The sequence below is a fragment of the Solanum dulcamara genome, chromosome 9 (assembly GCF_947179165.1).
Source record: "Solanum dulcamara chromosome 9, daSolDulc1.2, whole genome shotgun sequence".
Taxonomy (NCBI): domain Eukaryota; kingdom Viridiplantae; phylum Streptophyta; class Magnoliopsida; order Solanales; family Solanaceae; genus Solanum; species Solanum dulcamara.
In genome coordinates this window covers 10,952,414-10,965,687 of record NC_077245.1, presented here as the reverse complement: position 1 = coordinate 10,965,687, position 13,274 = coordinate 10,952,414, and the positions used below count along the sequence as shown (strand labels likewise).

Here is a 13,274-nt window from a genome sequence, read left to right as displayed (position 1 = left end):
TCATTTTTGACTTTTAGCTACTAAATTAGAAGAATCCAGGATTGATATTGACTTTCTTTTCAAAATTGACAGTAAGACAGAAAAGTTGTGTTCAAAAGTTTGAAAGGTAAAAAACCAGATAGTATGAAACAGCTTAACTAGATTTGTACGCTAATTAATGAATGGTAATGATAGTTGTTTTGAAGTTTGCTACGACAATATTGTCATCCTTTCAATTCCTCTTTTGGTAACTTCATCTCTATAAATACATTAAGATCCTTTACACATTTTCATATCATATTATTAGTATTTGGTTGAAGAAAAAGAAAAATGAGGTTGAAAGTGAAGATTTTCATTCAGCAAATTATAGGATTTCTTTTTTTAGTTGGTCTTTTACCTGCCCATGCTTTTGTTCATCATCATCGATTTGTCGTAAGCACCCTCTCTATCTTTTTTTACAACCTTCTTGTTTTTGTTTTATAATTAAAATCAATGATGCTGACTGAGTTGGTGCAACAAGTTGTATCTCATAAGGGAGATTAGTGATCGATTTTCTGCGCTAACAATTTACATTTTTTGTGCAATTTACATTTTTTGTGTGGCTTACAAGCTATTGCACAGAAACAGCTTTATCCGATGCACCTAAAGAGTAAGGATTGCTGGTCCAAACAAAAAATTAGTTACTAAGGGAAAAATGTCTTGCACCCTTAAATGAAGTAATTTCCCCGCGATTTGGAGTAATTTGAATTTGTTATATACATAGGAAACATTTTGATCAAATTATCAGAAAACAATGTATAACATAGTTCATTAAGAACAACAAATTAACATTTTATGTCACGCCAAACACATAATTTAACCATATATTTCATGCAGATTAAAGAAGCTCCATACTCAAAGATTTGCAGCTCAAAGAACATTTTGACTGTCAATGGCCAATTTCCAGGTCCAGTTCTCTATGCCAATACGGGAGATACACTCGTTGTCAATGTCCGAAACGATGGAAGCCAAAATATAACAATCCACTGGTAACTAATATTTATTCTTGTTCAACTATACGTGTGACCATTTCATGTAAAAGGTTTTTTTGGTAACATCATGTAAAAGGTTAAACTCAACAAAAAGAACACTTTTATTTACTTAATTATACTATCAACATGCCCGGGCCTGATTAATTTTTATGGATCAAGCATGTTACAGAAATTCTTTTTGATAAGGGGTGACAATGAATTAAACTCAAACCCATGTCGATCTTTGTATATATGCTCTAAGACCATATATATGTTGAATCGTGTGGTCATTCCATCTAAAAGTTTAAACTATTAGAGAGCACACATTTATTTAAGTAACTATGTCTCAACACACCTCTCCTCACGTGTGACCCATTCTTTTCTACGAGCCAAACAAATATTGGAATATTTCTTTGTTTTTGTTTTTTTTTGGCTTCGGTGAGATCGACCTCTATTACGTTGTAGTAACATATTAAAGTGTATGCCCATGAAGCCGAAGTAGTCAGATAAGATGATCACATATTTTAATAATTTCAAATACATATAAATATATACTTTTTGCTTCTACATATATAGCAATTTGATATTGTTAAACCAAAGAAAAATATAAATAGTATATTACTAATTTGAAGTTAAAAATTGCAGGCATGGAGTGAAACAACCGCGATATCCATGGTCCGATGGTCCTGAATTTATTACTCAATGTCCAATCCGACCAGGAACCAACTTCAGTCAAAGGATTAACCTTTCAGACGAGGAAGGAACCCTATGGTGGCATGCTCATAGTGATTGGTCAAGAGCAACTGTTCATGGTGCACTTGTTATACGTCCTGCAAATAAAACTAACTATCCTTTTCCTAAACCTAAAGCTGAAATTCCCATCATATTAGGTACGCATGTATATATATTTCTTCCGTTTTAATTTATTTGTACTATTAATTTGACTAGACAAACGAAATTTTTAAAAAAATAAAGAAGACTCTTAAAATTATCATTAATTTTTAAATTATTCAATTGCAGATGAGTGGTGGAAAAGTGATGTACAAGCAGTTGTAAATGAGTTTCTTGCAAGTGGAGATGATGCAAATAAATCTGATGCTTTCCTTATAAATGGCCAACCAGGAGAACGATATCCTTGCTCAAAAAATGGTAAAAGAAATATCAATTCATATTAACACTAATTTTTGTACAAATATATATATGTATATGTTAATGTAAATATAGCTAGCTAACAATAGTTGCCTATTTCATTTTTCTGGTTAATAACTTATTTTTTTAGTGATAAAAAATAATTCTTTTATACTTTCATCTTTTCTAATTTTAGGTGACACAACAATTTAGCTTTCTTATATAAAAATAATTTAATTTTAAACTTTTTAAATTAATTTTACACTTAATGAGATGATTCAGAAGCGAATCCATGATTTGATGTTTCTGAGTTGTGACTTTAAATTAATATACAATAATAACTAGATTCACTATAAATAAATTTAGTGGATTTCTTAATAAAAATATTATAAGGTTTGAGCATAAGCTACTAAATTTACGTGAATCCGTAGCTAGCTATAAGGCTAGATCTACCTCTGAAATGATTTATAATCACATAAATAATATCTTACTTACACGACAATTTTCAAAATTCTTTTTTTTTCTTAACGGTTATAATTCCTGCCACGTATATTAAGACTGAGAAAGGAGGGTTACTTTTCAAAGCTTAACCGCGTTAGTATAATTCAAAAGGAGAAATGAGAAAAAGTCATCATAATATTCAAGTAATATGTGCTTTATAAAATTCAAACTAGTCAATGGATTAAATATGCTTTTTTCCTTTGTACCACGTAATACTTATATAGTTTTGTGATGCAAAGTATTGTTAAACCATTTATGAACATAACCTTTTTTTTCTTTTTCAACAGACACATTCAAGCTAACTGTGGAGAAAGACCAGACATATTTGCTCAGAATTGTAAACGCCGTAATGAACAATCTTATGTTTTTCTCCGTTGCAAATCATCAACTCACCGTCGTAGGAACTGATGCTTCCTACGTTAAACCATTCAAGTCAAATTATATCACAATTTCTCCGGGAGAAACTATAGATGTTTTGCTCGAAGCGAATCAAAACCCTAATCACTATTATATGGCCGCGAAGGCATATAATAGCGTAATTGGAGGTAAATTTGATAACACAACCACCACCGCCATCATTCAGTATCGTGGAAACTACACCCCGTCATCACCACCAATCTCTCCAGATCTCCCAAATTTTGATGATACGAACGCATCGTTTAATTTCACTAGCTCGTTAAAAAGCCTAGCGGATAAAACACACCCCATTAACGTACCATTAAACGTTACTACCAATTTATTATTCACATTTTCCGTAAATACCTTACCTTGCGAGAATGAATCGTGTAGTGGACCTAACGGGGACCGATTCGCGGCTAGTGTGAACAATATAAGCTTTGTGTTACCTCGTATCGACATATTAGAAGCTTATTATAAGAACATTAAAGGTGTTTATGGAGTTGAATTTCCTAGTTTTCCGCCTTTAAATTTTAATTTTACGGGTGGTTCTCTTCCCGTGGAATTACAACGTCCCGATCGTAGAACGGAGGTTCATGTTCTTGAATATGGAACAAATGTAGAGATTGTTTTTCAAGGAACTAGTTTATTGGGTGGAGCTGATCATCCAATTCACTTGCATGGATATAGTTTTTATGTTGTTGGATCAGGTTTTGGAAATTTTGACAAAGATAAAGACCCTTTGAAGTATAATCTTGTTGATCCTCCTCTCCAGAACACAATTGCTGTTGTTAAGAATGGGTGGGCTGCCATCAGATTTAAAGCTGATAATCCAGGTATTTATATTGATTAAATTATGCTTAATTTGATCATCTTTATCTACATTATCCTTTATTGTGCATGTGTTGTCTCATGAGTTAAAATGAATTTAGTTACTAAATGGACGGATCATGAACTTGTCCAGAAGTTACATGGATTGAGATTATTGGGTCAATATGAGCTAAATAACGAGTCAAGTGCCGTCTAACTTTTATCAAGTTTTAGTTTCATGATTTGTTTCTTAATAACTTGTTTAATTACCAAATAAGAAAAAGAATTTTAATAATGAAAGAATCGAGCTAGGCATCATATTTTCATGAGCTAATTTTAATAAGTTCTATTCAAAGCTGCAAATTTTATTGTCATGTTTTAGCATGTTGATTTAGTCAAAACTAAGATATTTTGACAATGGAAAATTGATTTACAACTAATCACAATTTTTTTTTGAAGATAAATGGTTATCCATAGTTATTTTTAATTATATAATACTTATTGTATTAAATAATAAAATGTATATATATCTAATAATATGCACTTTTTATTCTTTAATGTGACAGGAGTATGGTTTATGCATTGCCACTTAGAACGTCATGCAACCTGGGGAATGGAAATGGCATTCATTGTGAAAGATGGAAAAGGCTCCCAACAGAAATTGCTTCCTCCCCCTCCTGATATGCCCAAGTGTTGAATTTAAATATATATATATACCTTACATTTAACTATAATTTATTTTTGATTTTGGAACCTACTCTAATGAGGGGAGAAAAATAAAGTAGTAGCTTGATTTTATTAATTTGTTACTATAACATATATATAGCTTGGATTTATATTCATTTATCTTTTTTTTTTCTCTTTCATATAATAAAATTGCTATTTTATATAGCTTATTGGAGTTGTATTAAATATTTGATCATGATAATAATGTAAATCTGGTTTTTTGTTAGTTAATATACCTGATTTGATCGATTCTCCCCATTTCCTTCATTTACTTATATTACATGTTCTTTTATCCTTTTTTTTTGGTTATTAAATATTATTTTATTTTGCCTTATTAGTTTTTTTATTTAGAGAGGGGGGAAAATAAAAAATAGTGTAATTGTAATAAGGATATAAGATTTTACTTCATTACATTGATAAGACTTGATCTTTTGTCTTTCAAACAATTAGTATCATGACATGCACCAAAATGAAATGTAATATGCCATAACGTTCTTTGAACTTGCATCAAATGAATATTTATAGTGTAGTGATTGCCTCACTTTATTATGTCCATGTATCATAATTTATCAAATTAACAATAATATTCTTCGAAAACCTCTTTCAATCGCCGTTCAACGATAAACAACAACAAAATAGGAGTGGAGGATTGGGAGGATTTTACGAACAAGTAAATGTAGTATTATAGATGATCACGTTGTTGTTAGAGTCTAAGAAGAGGAGCTTGGTGAATAAATCAACTTTGTGGTATTGAAGAATCAGAGATGAAAAGTTAAAAGAGATTTCATGGAAGAAATTTTAGAGCTTTGAAAATGTCCTGGTAGAAAACTTAATATTTAATTTTATCCAGAATTAGGAGAAAGATACTACTAAAGAAATAGGGAAAATTGACTTCAGAATACCAACCTTTTTGAGGTGGATATTTCTAAAACTGTCAATCAAATATTGACTTTCTAGCTGAGGTCACCCCTAAATACATTGCTTAAAATAATTGTTTAGTATTTAAACATTAGATTTTTATTTAAAATATATATTTCAAATTATCAACTAGACAATTTCCATTTGTAATAATGAAAATTTTGCTATATATTATTCAAAATTCCAATACTAAACATATCTATTGAATCAAAGTTGAAGTGTGAGCCTAGCTATTATTAAAGTAAATTTAGTGTCATTGGTTGTAGACTTAATTTGCTAAATAAAATATTTGATTAGAAACATGTCAATTCTATCCGAAAGTTATATTCATATTGTCAATATCTAGGCTTACTTAATACTCGATTTTTACATTTAAAAAAAAAAATATTAAAGTATTTCCAGTATCATACGGTATAATGGATCCTCATTTAATTTAATTATAGGTTTCAATTTTGAGTCTTGAGTATGAATTTTTCTTTTTGGTAGAAAGTGCAACTCCCGAATAAGCCTTACTCGCCATAAATTTAAATTAGTCGAGCTACCTAATTCAGGTAAAAAAAATAATCAAAAATAATGTATCTAAGTGTTCCTCTTAATTGTTATCTCAATGTTTACTTTTTTTCTCCCATTTTGATTATATTATTGAAAAGAGGTTATGCTAATAAAAAGCCAAGATCTTATCTATTCAGGGAAGAATCACCGTGTCTACAGTAGGCAAAGAGTGATGAGATAGAAAAGAGAAAACGGAATATAACTATTTATATGTACACTTCCACAATTGTACATATATTTCTCAGTACATTTAATTATACACCATAGTTTTAATCCAAATTTAAACTATTAAACTATATATAGTCTATGCTTCGCGTAATTACAATAAAATCTTAAATAATATATGTCCGAGTTCAAATCAGCATGGTGGCATATCTGGCGGAGGAGGCAACATCCGTTCCTCGGGGCACTCTCCATCTTGCACTATAAACACTGTCTTCATTCCCCATGATACGTGACGCTCAATATGGCAATGCATAAGCCAAACTCCTAATTAATATTGCAATAATTAATTAGTACTAACAAAAAATCATAGTAATAATTAAACATGTTTTTGTACTTACCAGGGTTGTCTGCTTTGAATCTAATGGCAGTCCAACCATTTTTAGGGACAACGACGTTGTTCATTTTTGGAGGATCTACAAGATTATAGTTCAAAGGATCATTTTTCTCATCAAAATTTCTGAATCCCGATCCAACGACATAGTAACTGTATCCATGGAGATGCATTGGATGATCTACGCTGGCACCAAACACATTAGTCCCCTGAAGAACCAATTCAACTGTTGCGTTATACTTTAGTACTTTCACTTCTGTCCCTAGTTTCGGTATTGTAAGTATCGAAGACAAGTTATCAGCTGTGTAATTGAACACAAATAGTGGAGAATTAGGAAATTTCTTTTCAAATACACCCTTGATGTGATAATAATAAGCCTCTAGTATGTCATATTTCGGGTTGACAAAGCTTATATTGTTCATACTAGCTGCGAATCGCGTACCATTTGGCCCTTGGCATGTAACGTTTGTACTATTTGTAGGACAGGGCAATGCATTAATTGAAATAGTGGAAATCATTCTGTGTTTTATTTCTAGTGGGACGGAAATCAAATGATTTTTTGAAGTTAAGCTTTTTAGACTGACAGTGAAATTCACACACGCAAGTGTGTCGTAGTAAGAAGGAAGATTTGGCAGTGAAGGCCGGGGTGATGGAAAATTGTAATATTCATCCCCTTTGTACTTCAAAATTGCTGTAGTTGTGGTGTTATCAAATTCAACATATGTGGCATTGACATATGCTCTGGCAGCTAAGTAGTAATGACCATGCTTTTGGTTGGCTTTCAAAATGCAATCAATTGTTTGTCCTGGACTTATTGCAATATAGTCTCTTGTCAATGGCTTTGTGTAGCTTCCATCTACTCCAACTATTGTTAGACTATGATTTGCAATTCCAAAGAAAAGAATTTCATTCATTGCAACATTTATAGTCCTTAGTAGATATCTCTTCCCAAACTCCACCTCTAGTTTGAAAATTTCTGTCTAACCATTAAAGGGGAAAGACAATCAAGAAAATAAAGTAGCCTAAACGGGGATAAAGAGTTGTGAGGGATAGTTTACTTGAAAGAAATGATAGTGTAAAGATTTTTTTAAAAAAATAAATTAAATCAATGTACGTTATTTTCCAAGTTATCATATCAGACCTAATATAAAAAGTTACATGCTATTCATGTAGTTGTAAGTACTCAATAGATAATATGAAAATTCTTTACACTATTATTACCTGACATAATTAAACTCTAATTGATGTGGAGAAAGATCATATGTTGAAGTTACTTTACTTTCAACTATACCTAATAGAATGAAAAAGTTTTGATTTTAGTGCAAATTTAAAGATTTTTATCGCTAAGTCTGTTATCTTATTCTTGTGGTTAACTAATGTTTAGGGGTGATAAAATTAATCTATAAGAATATGATTTATCAAATTTGGACGGATCAATTCATCCCATTTAAATATTAAATTGATATGTAATTCAAATTAATTAATGAGAAATCTTATTAAAAAAATGATAAAAAATATTATTATTTTTTGGTTTGGTATGTAATATGGAGCCATAATAAAGAACAAAATATTTATTAAATTAAATAAATAAAAATCTAGTAAAAATTATGTGGATTGAGTTATGACCCGCTATACAATTCATTTTAATTCAAATAACTTTTAATCAGATCATTAACTCATTTATTTATTAACTCAATTTATTTTAATCTTAAATTCAACACAACCCGCTTATTTAACGTCGGACCTCCTACTAACTAGGATACAAGAGGATTGAGAATATAAGTCAAATATCCATATTTTACCGACCATTCTTAGAACAAGGGTAAAGATCCCCTGGGTGACCATTGATAGTGTAAGCATCGGAATTTTTAGGCGCACCTCCCGAGGCTAAAAAATCAGCCTCCACTTTCCTTATATCTTCCTTCCACCACTCACCTATAAAATAAAACTCGTATGCATTAAAATTAAAATTGAAAATTGTACAAAAATAGTTGAAATATATCGTTCGTTATCCTATATAATTAAATATAGAATTGGGGGCGAGTCTTTTTTAATTTTGTACCTATAATGATGGGTATTTCGACATGAGGTTTAGGGAAAGGATAGGAATCCCAATTTTAGGATAAATAATAATGGCGCCATGAAGTGTTGCACGGTCCCATGAATTGTGTGCATGCCACCATAATGTTCCTTCCTCATCAGATAATACGATCTTTTGTTTGAATCTACCACCTGGTTGAATTAGACATTGAGTTATGTATCCAGGGCCATCCGACCATGAATTTCGTCGTTGTTTCACTCCATGCCTGCAATTACATAATTTTTACACAATTAATATATATAAAAAAATAATCTATACTCGATAAGAATAAGTGATTTTATTAATATATTACTATACATATAGTAAGTACTACATTGTGTTGTTCTTTTTGTATCACGCTGATTCAAATACTATTTTATCCTACCTCGTTCACCAGTCTTAAGCTTAAAAGTCTTTTCGTTGTCACCACTTATATATCTAGATTGATATGACTAGTTTTCTAGCGAAATTTCTAGCTTGAATTAAGGCTTCAAAGCCCTCTCCTATCTTTGGAACTAGAGAGGTAGGCAACCTGAGTTTATAGTCATCTTGATTTGGGATGTCGAAACATCAATTGGGTCAGAAATTGAATTCCAACATGACTTGGGGACATATTCAAGAGCTTCGATCGATATTAGTTGATTCTTCAACATCTCCACTAAATAAACCGGAAACTTAATCCGAAAGACGAGAGTAGATAGGCCCGATTATTCATATTGTAGTATTGTAATTTCTGTTATGTTGTTATCTACATATTGTAGTATTGTAATTTCTGTTATGTTGTTATCTATCATTTCTTGTTGTTTGTTACTTTTTTTTTTTTGGACTACTTTAGATCGTCAGAAACTATGATACTAATAATTAATAAGTACATATTTACCAGTGAATAGAGATGTTGTATTGCCCTTTGTTGTGGACATCAACAATAAGAGTTTCCCCTCTGTGGGCATAGATGGTGGGCCCTGGAAATTGTCCATTGACGACAAGAATGTTCTTTGCTTTGCAGAGCCTTTTACAAGAAGTTTCCGTAACCTATGATCATAAATTTATATTTTCGCATTATAATAATCAAATAAAATATAATTGTTAACTAAATTGGAAAGCATTATAAGGTTAAACTTACAACGAAACGATAATAGCGACCAAAAACTACAGAAAAGAAGAAGGTGGTAAGAAATATTAATGACAGAGAAATTTTCATAATCATTTTTCTCAACCATAAGCCTTTTATCCTAATTAACTCGAGTAATTTATAACGGAGAAAAAAGGTGAAGCACTAAAGAGTTTTAGATCGTAGCAAACTTAATTAAAGGATTATGAAAAGGTACGTAGTAAACTAGTGTAGTAATAAAAAGTTAGTAGACTTAATGTAAATTAAAAGAATATATGATCAGTATAAATAGAAGCAGATTCAGAATTTGAAATTTATGAGTTTTTACAAGGATATCATATTAATAAAATAATAATGGTTGGATTCACACAGGGACGTCTATATATATATATATATATATATATATATTATGTATTGATAAATTTGAAAATATTTTTTAGGTAGAAAATTAAATAGTAATTGTTTACTTTAATCTAATGTGGAAGTTGTTGTAATAACTGAGAAATGAAATAGTGTTTAGTAAATTGTAACATTATTTCTTGCGTGGCTACCTATTTTGTTGACATATTTATATCTTGGCGATTATCATGAGCCCACATTATTATTCTTACATTTATCTTTTTATTCTAATTTATATTTTTATTATCTCATTATTGAATAGTCTAAAGCCTACCAAACTATAAAACCTTTTGTTTTATGCAAAATCTATTGTTGTGTATTTATAAAAGGATCAAATTTATTTTTTGGTGTATTCTTCAAATTTCAAGCACTGCAACAAATTAATACTATTTTAATATCATTATATCAACTTATCATATTCAGCGCAACTATTTTAATTAGTATATCATTATATAAACCTTTTAAATTTTTGAATCAAGTTTTATTATTCTAACGTTATATATATTTTTTCATTAAAAAATTTCATTGTTTATATTGTTATTTCAATATTTCATAAGGTCTGCGTACATTCTACCTCTCGAGACTTCACTTATGGAATTACATTGAGTATTTTATAATTATTCAATTTATATATAACAACTAAAAAAATAAGATCTCGCTATAAAATTTGACTTTATACACTATAATTTAAATCCCCCGCAATATATGAGAGAGATACCACATATGAAGAAGGGAAAAGAAAGAAAAGTTTACACGTCTATATGAATTAAAGATAGAGAGAGATTACAATAAGTCACACGAATGAAATATAACTTTTTGCAGGCCAATAATGGAACGAATTCACGAACCTCCTCACATATTGTACAGTAGATAATCACATAGCCAACTTGATGTAGTAGAGGAATTTAACTTAAATTCTATGCCCTAAGCGTGTATAATTTCTTTCTTTCTTTATATGTTATTGCTAAAATTCCATTAATGGAGGTTATAAGTCCTCCATTAATGGAGGAAAACAGAGGAGAAGAAAGGAACCAAAGCTAGAGAGAGATGGTCTGAGTTTAGAGAGAGAAATAGAAAGAAAGAAAATATCTTCATCTGTCTTCCTTTAACTGATACATGTACATATATGTATTTAGACTGATTTGTGTATTTTGTTCATATACACTCTAACAATATCTATAACTAACTAACAACCAATTAGTTTGTTACACCTCACCCTTTTAAACTCAGAATGTTTCATAAGTTCCTTGGACATTACCATATAAACCGGATATGCTACGACACTATCAAATGACTCCAACGAAGGGAGGATGTGATACCCCGTAGTAGAAAAGGTTGGAAGGGGAATCATATAAGAATCCGGAAGGAATAGGAGGCCAAGTAACGAGTCGTAGGACTCAAGTATCTACGCAAGCTACTAATTTAGAAATCTTACATACGTGAGTTACTTGATTACATACCAAACTTATGTAGCACGGATTACATAGGCTCTTAAAATAAGACGAGATTACGAACCTACGAGAGGGAGCAAAAACTAGTTTCCGAACTTACGAAAGTGAAGCAAGCAGGTGACAAGCAGGCAGGTGACTCACCTACTTGGGATGGACCCACGCTGCCACGTGGCAGCCCCTAACTGGTTGCATAGATATGGTGGACCAATCATGGCTGGACACGTGTCACCCTAGAGGGCTGACACGTGTCACCCCCATAGCCACCCTATATATATGTGTATTGTGACTAATTAGTTCATTCCTAGCCAGAAAATCAGTCCAAAACATGGAGAGAAAACGTGAAAAATGAAGAAGGGAAAGGCAGCCATGTCTGGAAGAATTTAAGGGTAAGTTCTTCAATTTTCTTCCGTGAATTAATTATATACGGTGTACCTTAAGTACGTGGATACGTATATATGTATTTTAAGACCTTCATGGAAGTAAAACTCCAGCTTTGCAATTGGAATTTGGAAGAGAAAATAAGAGAAAACGTTAATTAATAAACCCGTTTTTGGAAGGGACAGTGGTTAGTAATATTGGTATAACTTCTTGTGTACAGATTCGTTTCGAGTGATTTAATATGTTTTGGAAAGGTATTTCGTGTTTCTATAACTTTCATTCAGACTCCAAAATCCAGTTCTACTTGTATTAGCTTGAAAAGTGGTGATGAAGTGTAGAGGAGGTACTGCTCAAATTTGGTTTTGGAAATTCTACACGGACAGCTGTAAGTATTTTGGTCATATCTTTTTGTACAAAATTGATGTAGGGATGATTAGAAATTTTTTGCGACCCTAAGACATATTTCTATAACTTTCATGAAGGGCGTAAATCCTGTTTCCCTCCATTACCCCTTCGAAACGAAGCGACAAGGTAAAACAGTAAGCTGTCCAGATTTCACATTTTGGATAGTTTTGGCGAGTTTGACAAGTTTAACGTAAGGTAAGGTTTCTTCTTTAAATTTGAGCTTTATGTGTTCTGATGGAGCATGTTACATGCCCTATTGGTGGCTGGAAATATGAAAATGGCTTAGAAATACTTGGCGTTCGGAATAAACTAATTTGTAGTCGTTATAGTTGAATTGTTGTCGAAACAAAGTGTTGTTCTTGTGAGTTGCTCTGCAGGGGTGTGGCTTGTTGTTGCAGGGCCTAAATATGTCCTAATGTGGGTTAGGGTGCTGCTGGTAGAAGCCACATGACCCCTCGTTATGTATAATTAAAGGCGTCACAAAATAAAGGCTAGACGCCCTATTGAGATATCGTATTTTTGGAATAGGTCGTTTGGAGTGTATGTTGTATATTGTTGGTATGAATTGCTGCAGGTTGTTGTTGTTGGTTGGATGTCGGTCTTAGGGACCTAATTGGAAATTCGGATAGGGCACATTATAGGGGAGGTGCTGCCCAATTTTCGTTAACGCCTTAACAAACTAAAGGACTAGTCGAGCAAACAACTAAGGCAATAGATTCCATTAACATTAAGGCGTAATCCAAGATGCTGGAAAGTTAAGAGTAGTTGATATTCGTATTACTTTCATATTGAATAGGTTCAGAAGACGACGAGACGAGAAGGATAAAGGGTAACTCCCAAAAGGTATGTAAAGCTTTCTCTTGGCATGTTTTGG

At 31.7% G+C, this 13,274-nt stretch overlaps 1 protein-coding gene across 1 annotated transcript; it reads left to right on the top strand.

Annotated features, from left to right (window-relative positions):
- The first annotated feature begins 287 nt into the window (after positions 1–287).
- LOC129904694 (laccase-14-like) lies at positions 288–4,709 on the top strand. The gene is made up of 6 exons (XM_055980272.1): positions 288–411; positions 856–1,007; positions 1,635–1,879; positions 2,010–2,138; positions 2,906–3,850; positions 4,391–4,709. Exons 1-6 carry the CDS (start codon positions 310–312, stop codon positions 4,519–4,521), a joined length of 1,704 nt encoding a protein of 567 aa, XP_055836247.1. The 5' UTR covers positions 288–309; the 3' UTR covers positions 4,522–4,709.
- The last annotated feature ends 8,565 nt before the right edge of the window (positions 4,710–13,274 follow it).